Source organism: Cyprinus carpio, chromosome A18, assembly GCF_018340385.1.
Source record: "Cyprinus carpio isolate SPL01 chromosome A18, ASM1834038v1, whole genome shotgun sequence".
Lineage (NCBI taxonomy): Eukaryota > Metazoa > Chordata > Actinopteri > Cypriniformes > Cyprinidae > Cyprinus > Cyprinus carpio.
The window spans coordinates 24,435,741-24,444,457 of record NC_056589.1 but is presented as its reverse complement, the minus strand read 5'-3'; the positions used below and the strand labels follow the sequence as shown (position 1 = coordinate 24,444,457).

The 8,717-nt window shown below is 34.8% G+C and overlaps 1 protein-coding gene across 1 annotated transcript in view; it reads left to right on the top strand.

Moving 5' to 3' along the window:
- The first annotated feature begins 246 nt into the window (after nt 1–246).
- LOC109090234 (semaphorin-3E-like) overlaps nt 247–8,717 on the top strand; it is a 56,764-nt gene continuing 48,293 nt past the window's right edge. The window contains exon 1 of the mRNA XM_042775567.1: nt 247–981. Coding sequence (XP_042631501.1) covers nt 978–981 — 4 coding nt within the window. The 5' untranslated portion in view covers nt 247–977. The remainder of the gene's footprint in view (nt 982–8,717) is intronic.

The window sequence follows — 8,717 nt, the reverse complement described above, 5'->3', positions numbered from 1 at the left end:
CAAATGATTAAAACACTCTATTAATGATTTGTTTTACTTTATTAAGTTCAGAAAATCAGAATGCCAAAATGTTTACCAGCTGGATGCCCTCTATGTTTGTATCTTGTAAAAGATATCAAAGAGCGTGAAAGCCTGTATGTGAGATTATAATAGCTCAAAAACACCATAACACATAAAATCATAATTCATACACAGCAGCACACTTTAATGGAGAATTCCTCCAGTGCTTTTCTAACACATGCTGGCTATAGGTACAGTAGGCCTATATATATTTTCTATTTCGGTGATGATTAAGATGGTTATGTGTAGATATGTTTATTTATTGATATATTTTTACTTTTTTATATATAATGTATCTGCATTTGATATCATGTTTAGTTAATTGTGTATGTTCATTTCCCCTGTCTTGACATTTTTCGACATCTAATGCACACTTAAAGTGATCTTTTAAAAGAAGAACAATTGAATAACATGTTAAATGCAATCTTTAGCCAATCTCAAAATGAAAATGATTTTTCATACTGTACAGTGTAATTCTGTGATGTCCAAGTTCATGTGTAGCATTTAAAATGACTGATTTTAGTTTTTGTGTGTGTTTTTAAATTGATTTAGTCAAAAGTACGTATATTTGCTTTAATTAAGGAGGTCATGTAACATTTTAGAAGTTGTGATTTTGTGTTGGATTAGAAGAGACATCCTGTGTGGAGGTTGTGTTTGTGTGTTTATTTGTCACTAAGCTCTAAATTCAGTCTAAAACATACACACAGGCATACCTATAACTGATTTATTCCCTCAGATCTAGATCACAGGCCAGAGATCAAGCCCTCCTTCTCTGGTCTTATCACACATGTGGAGATGTTCAATGAGGCAGAGAGACAGCCAGCAGAGGGGAACCAGGACCACGGTGAAACACCAGACAACTTTTGAGTTTGTGTCTGTTCAACGCCAATGTGAACAAGAGTGATTGTTTTAGTGTCATGGGTGAGGGGAGCTAGACACCTGCAAAAATGGAAAAAAAAAATATATATATATATATATATACCGCATTCTTGCTTATACTAAGTGTTACTGTCCTTATTAGTGACAACAAAGTGCTAAAAAATGATGCAATGAACCTTTATTCTACCCACTTTTTTATTCATCAAGGATGCATTAAGTTGATCTTGAGCAGCAGATCAGCAAATTAGAATGATTTCTGAAGGGTCATGTGACACTGAAGACTGGAGTAATGATGAGGAAAATTCAGCTTTGCATCACAGGAATAAATTATGTTATAAAATAGAGAATACAGGTAATATTTCTCTGTTTTTACAGTGTTTTTGATTAAATGCAGACTTGCTGAGCATGAGAGACATTTAAAAACATAAATGACCCCAAACTGTTGAATGGTAGTAGATTTATACTCCAGACGCTTTCTTTAATATTTAACATTACAAACCCTACAACAAAATCAAACAAATCCCACAATCCTCTATGATGACTAGTGGTTGAAGTAACGTTCCCCTCAGGGTTGTTGCAAGCATTGTAAGTGTGTAATGAAATGTTATTCTAGCGTAATGTTTCATTTATACATCTCACTCAGATCATTCTATTTGCCCATGTTTAAACCGGCATGTTACTATAGAGACAATGAAACACACCCATGCAAGGCTCAGATATTTGTTTTGAATTTTTATTGGCTTATCTCCTGATTAGCGCTGTGTATGGGCATTATTCTGTCACGGTTACTGGGCTTGGCAGGCTGAGGACGAGCACCAAACCCTCAGCATGACATTAAAGTGGCCTTGTGTGTTTGTACAGCATCCATTACACTCCCCTTCAATAATTCAGTCCACAGAATACTATAGTATAAATGCAGTTCACAGTTTTTCCTGCTGTGGTGGTTGGCTCGGTGTCCTGTGTGCAAAATCATGACCATAATTCTCAAAATAAAATGGTGTTAGCATCATGGAAGAGGCTTTAGGCTCATGAGAGAGAGAGAGAGAAGATAAAGTTTGCTTTGGCATTAGGACTTATTAAGTATTTGTTTATTCAGTGAGTCAGTTTACCAGCGCGTCTCTCTGCAGAACGCCTGCAGTGTGTTTGTTTAGTTAGCAGTGCACTGCTATCACCATGTCACGTCAGGTTTTGCTAACTTTCACATTTCATCACCACCCGGTGCATTAATGTTTTTTTTTTTCTTCCACAAATCTCTCTGTCTCACTCCTAAAGGAGAAGCTCATCAAAAGTGAAAGTTCATTGTTTACTCACCCTCATGTTGCTACAACAGGTTTTTCTTCTTTTGTCCTTATCCTTGGTGATTGATTGCATTATTATTATTGTCTGATGAGCTCTTTTCTTGTTTTTACTTGAACTAATATCTAAGTATAGAAAACCAAACCAATAGTATTCACCACTGTTTGGTAATGCTGTTTGCTCATGTTCTACACTTTTTGCTGTAGGACCTCATCTTGTACAAAAGGAGGAGGCAGTGTAGAAGCAGTGGGGGTGATGGGACAGGTTTTAGGTGTATAGTTTTGCATAAGCAAGATATCAGAGGAGGCGTCTATAATAGCTTCCAGAAGTTCAAGACAGTAACTCTGTGTTTCTCCTGCTCAGATGCACCAGAGCTTACATACCAACAAACATGGAGGGATTGTTTCACTGGAATGATGTGAAAGAGAGGATTGTGGTCCTGTTTTGTGGCGCGGTGCCCTGTCTAGTAATGTGGCACTAATTATTGAAGCTTTATCCCTATTGGCTACCACCTGAAGAGTTTACTGTGGAAATCAGATCAATGGGATGTGAAAGATACAATGCTGAGTGGAATTCAAGGGTAATTCAATTAAGTAAAAAAGTTTTTGATTAGCCTAGTAAAATGATACACCTATATGAGTTTGCTTTTGTAAACATACCACCATTTTCATTTTTTTTTACTATTGTTTTTTTTTTTTTTTTTTTTTTTTTTTTTTATAACTAAATTTACTCCATGGTCATCGGGTACATATTAAGACTTTCAGACCTAAACTACTTTATCAGAGAAGAATATAAGCTTTCTTTAAGTGTTGACAGAAGTGTCACACGCTAGTGAAATGGTGTTCGCAGTTGCAGTGTTGGTGTTACATATGACTCAAATCTGGTGCGACTCAAGGTCGTTCAAACATAACATGACAGAACTTTTATCTGACCTCTTGACATCAGCTAATCCTTATGTCAGCACACTTTCTTCTGACTTTCTGGAGCCCTGGAGCAATGACGGGTCAGAGAGTGACGCAGACCTAATCCAACCTACGATTATTCGTTTGTTTCTAAAGTGACATTGAGATTATTTGAGCAGTTTTATTTAATGTTTTTGAATAATTGTATTTTATGCTCACTAAGGCTGCATTCATTTTATTCAAAAATACAGTAAAAACTGTAAAAATGTGAAATGTTAAAGTTTAAAAGACCAATTTATTTATGTGATGGCAAAGCCAAAATTTTAAAATTGCCATTAAAGAAATAAATTACATTCTGTTTTAATATTTTTGTGGAAACGGTGATACACTGACATTCAAAAGTTTGGGGTAAAAAATTTTTAAAAAGGAAGAAAAAAGAAATGAATGGTTTTATTCAGCAAGGATGCTTTAATTTGATCAAAAGTGACAGTAAAGACATTTGTTAATGTTTCAAAAAGTATTTAGTGTCTTTATTATTATGCAGTCTGAGGCTGCTCAGTACCATCTTGACTTTTATTGCCCATCATACTTGTACCATACGCAGAAGAGTAATAAAGGTTATCACTGTGTCTCTTGTTAAACACAAAATACTCTTTCACTGAACAGGAAAGATCTGGAAACATGCTTTTTCTTTTCACCACATTATCTTCTTGAGCATACTAACAGCCCCAAGATTTTTGGATATTTTGGATATTATCTTCAAAGTATTGTTCCATGGAAGACTTAAAGCTATGCACATTTGTAACCGTGAGTGAATGATTATAGATTTTGTATTTCTGGAGAATTAACCCTTTAATGTAAGAACACTGTTTCAGTACAGCTTGATCAGATTACTTTTATGGCACACAAATATTTCAGTCATTATATACACACACACACACACACACACACACACACACACACACACACACACACACACACACACACACACACACACACACACACACACACACACACAGACAGACAGACAGTGAAAAGTAATGTGTGTTAAATCTTCTGCTTAATTCACTTTTCATTCTCTAAATAGCCCCAAAGAGTAATATTCTGACAAAAGAAGTTTAAAATGCCTGACGGCATTTGTTTCAGTTTTTCTTTGTTTTCTTTCATCTTTCCTTGAATGTGAATTTTGTTCAGAGGCAGCCACTGTATAAAATATTTAATACTTTAAAAAAGCAAAAACAATGCAATATTGTACCAAACAAACTAAATTTTCTGTCCTTGAGCCAAATGTTATGACGAGACAACCAAATAAAAAAATACAAATAAGTATTTCTAAGCACTTCCTTCATTCTTGAATGGTATGAAATTTCAAAGCATATCCCAGTTGAAAATGTTATTTTGCGGACTAATTTTGATGCAATTACAGTTAAAAAGCTCCGTCTTTATTGACATTTTACAGAAGCTAAATTTTTTTCAGTATTTGAGCATTTTTTTTCTAGTTAGAGTTTTACTTGCAGATCAAAATGCAGAGGGTAAAATCATGGCCCAAGTGTTTGTGGAAGCAGGGTGGTCTCATTGGATAATGGAATAAGAGCATTTCAGTTCGGCTTAAATAGCAGCAGTCATACCAGTACAAAGGAAACCCTCCAACAGGGTTCTGCTTTAATTCTTCAGTTTCCTCAAGCCAGCTGAGAAAGATCAAGTTACATTTTTTTTTTCATTCTCACTAACACATTTTATCTCTCCTTCTGATGATTTTTATGAAGTCTATTTATTTTATCTTGTTGTTTTTCCAGAGCTTACATGGAGATACATATGCTCATTATGAAAATATTTTGCTTTAGGTGGAATAATACCCCCCACCCCAGCATTTCTTTTGCAATTATTGTAATAACCCAGTGAGGGGTTTTTTTTTTCCTTAAAAATATGGAGGTTTTGAAGTCTTTGCACTTTATAGCTAGTCATTTTTGTACATGTAAGATCCTGTCTTTTAGAATTTACAGAAATTGTGCAGTGCTCTTCTGAAACACAGCTGCTCTGGTCTTGGTTTGGCTTTATACAGTAAAAATTAGCTCAAATCTCAAGGCTTTTCTGACATGCATACAAGTTACACAAGCACACGTCTGGTTAAGCATCAAAACATCATTGATGGCCGACAGCTAAAAATATTTTTCTTCACTACAACATACCACTTTTGATCTGTGGAGAAGGTTTGGAGCAAACCACTGTGCATTTGTTTATTGGAACAATGGGCTGCTTGTAAGTCCTCACGAAAGATCTTTTTCTGCACTATGACATACTGTACAAAGTATGACACAGAAATACATCATGCATTGGAAATTAAGTGGTTTTTAACAGGTGAGCAGAGAACTTTAAATGGAGACTAATAATGAAGCTATGGGAAAAACTAAGGAAATACTCGAGACAGTGTGCAAAATCGTTCAAAGTTGGTCTTAAAACAAAAACAGGACGTAAACTTGACAACCAGGTGGAATGAGAGGTCATTACAGCACAATCATGCTGCTAATGAGTCTTTCAGAGGCAACGTTCAAGTCATGCTGGAGAGCTTCGAGGTTCATACAACAAAATGGCAGTTTTATTAAAGATGTCTGTGTTTTGTGATACCGCACTTTGTTAAACTTTTTTTTTCCAGTCTAATATGGCAGCCAGGACAAGTAACTGTATATTACTTTGGGGAGTACCTTTTTTTTTTTTCAACGGTCTACATAACTTCCATGCAGATAACAAGTACAAGACTCTTGAGATATTACGGTCAGATAAACACACGTAAGCCCATCTAAACCACCCAACCATCTGCAGGGCCTCATCTGTTCTCATCATCATATTTCTCATATATATTTTACACTCAATACATTCAGACACACCCACACCGAAGCAACCCGTATTGCATATAAGCATGATGGCATTTCACATATTTCAAAAGCATATGTTTTTAATGCACAAACTGTTGCTCATTTGTCATTTCAACATTGCATTTGTGGCAGATTAACAGACTTGTTAAAGACCCCATGAAATCAGAATTGTAGTCTTGTGGCTTTTAGTCAGTGTTAGATTTGAATCCAACTATATATTAGTGTACTCCAAAAAGTTGACAGTTATCTTTTAGCAGATATAAAAATGTAAAATTTATAGTCTTTCTCTACTGGGAAAACTAAATTATTAATGTTTCATCTTGTGCTTTTGCCATACATTTGTTTTAAATGCTACTTGGAAACATTCTCATTCTAGACAGCAGGTTATAGTTCATGTTGTTTTCAATTCCAGTTACGTTTGTATTAGGGATGTATGATATGCCATATCTGTTAGATTATTTTAAAATGATTGTATTTTGTTACATTGTATCAGATAATTAAAAAAAAATATATATAAATATATAGTTCAGTCATGAAACTCTAGATGGCGCATTCTGACAGGGTGTTAAAGTAACTGGTGATATTCAGAGAGTTAAACGACTTGGCACAAGCTGATTGGTTCATGCTGCATATGCAGCCAATGAGCTTACTGCCTTGCATTTATATGGCTGGCAAGCATTCACTTGATATTCCTGCAGCGTGCTTTGAGTTCTCTGAAACCCTCCACCTTCCCCAGCTCCACCTGTATAGATCTGCTCAAGGGTTATTTTATGTGCTGTTTTGTGCAGCAGCAGTATGTCTTAAATACTCACGGCACTGTATCGCCATATGCATTACTAGTAGCAAGTTCCTGTACTTGCTTGCGGCAGCAGCAATAATCTACAACTACAGCAATAACCAACAGCAGCAGCAATTCAGCAGCAGCATAGCAGATCTGTTCCGCTAAGACCAAATACATTAACATTGTCATATCCATCAACATGCTAAAATGTTCAGAGAGTTGTCATGATTGAAATGCGCACACACACACACACACACTAGGGTTTTGGCGGTGAGGAAGTTTTCCCACCAGTTAATCGATGTGTGATAACACTGGTAATACCGGTATCACCGTTGGGGTGGGGGTGTTAGTTCGTTTGAGTTTCCCTCTTTTCTTCAATTTAAAATGGCTTGTAAAAGTGCCGTGCACATTTTACTTTTTACTTTCAAATTAGCAGCAATTGAATTGCCACAATTCGGCATCAAGCAATTGTTCATTTGATTTTTCCCTCTTTTCCTCAGATTTCTTGGCTTTCAAATAGCTTGAAAAAGCGCCGTGTGCATTTTACTTTCACTTTCAAATTATTGGCAATTAGGCGTTGATTCAGTTCAAGCAACAACAACATCAAACTCTTAGAACTTTAACAAAACAAATAAAAATACACTGTATATGCCTAATAATATATCAAATTACTTAAACTACACAAAGTTTAAAGTTTAAAGCTTGGAGGAATGGCATATACACCTTGATGTACAATAAAATAAATGTTGATAACAATGTTGAAGGCAAATGACGTAACCGGTGTTCCGGCTTAACACCGGTAACCGAAAACACTGTCTATCATAGCAAGCCTAACACACGCTGTACTTTGTTGTGGTGCCTATGATAATTTGAAGCATTTAAAATGTATTTTAGACAAAATATAGAATTTTAATTTTAGCCATTTATCATTTATCAGCCATAAAATTTTAATATTTGACGGCTTATCTGTATCAGCTAGAATTTTTATATCTGGGAATCCCTAACTTGTACTTAATTTCTTTTGCCAAACAAGTAAAGAAGTAAATTAAATTTATTAATTCTGAATGTGTCTTCATTGCTTTTTTCCTCAAGTGTGGTTTTGCCCAACTGTTATAAACTGACGTTAAGTCCTTTTAATATGTGTCTTGAGAAGAATATATGTATATAACACTAGATTTTAGAGAATATGGTTTATATATATGTATATATATATATATATATATATATATATATATATATATATATATATATATATATATATATATATATATATATACATACATATACATACCTCTTTAGTAAATAGTTTTTTTTTTTTTTTTTTTTTTCGTTAAGGCATTTGAGAGAGTTGAGAGAGAGAGAAAAAAAAGAATTTATATCTTGCACAATGTTCCTTGATGTTTCTGCTGGAAAACAGAGCAAACATACAGTTTAAAAAAATAATTTTGGTGGCATAAACAAAATGCAAAAATATTCTCTCACATTAGCATCCATTATATTGAGAGGGGTCATCATCAGTGTAGTGTAGCCCTAAACAGTAATGGCCAAATTAAAATTCCTATCTAATTATCTCAAGCACCAGCATTCTTAGCCACTTCGACTCACTGTGAGTCATCTGTTCGTAGCAAGACCACATGAAACCTCCAGCCTGAACTGTTTCTTAGCTCTGGTTTCTGTGGGAAAGTGGGTACCATCCATGGAAGTGGTTGATGGTTTCATTCCCAGTGGTTTCAACCACAGAGATTGTAAATTTTAGTCTGCATTCATTTGTCACAATGACAGCAGCAACTCCTAAGCGTACAGAACGTTTTTTTTTTTTTTTTTTTTTTTTTTATAATTTGGGTATTTTACAGACCTACATGTACCTAGAATTAATTTGTTAAACATTTTATGTAGAAGTAAAAAGTTGAAAGTCTTCTACTGTTA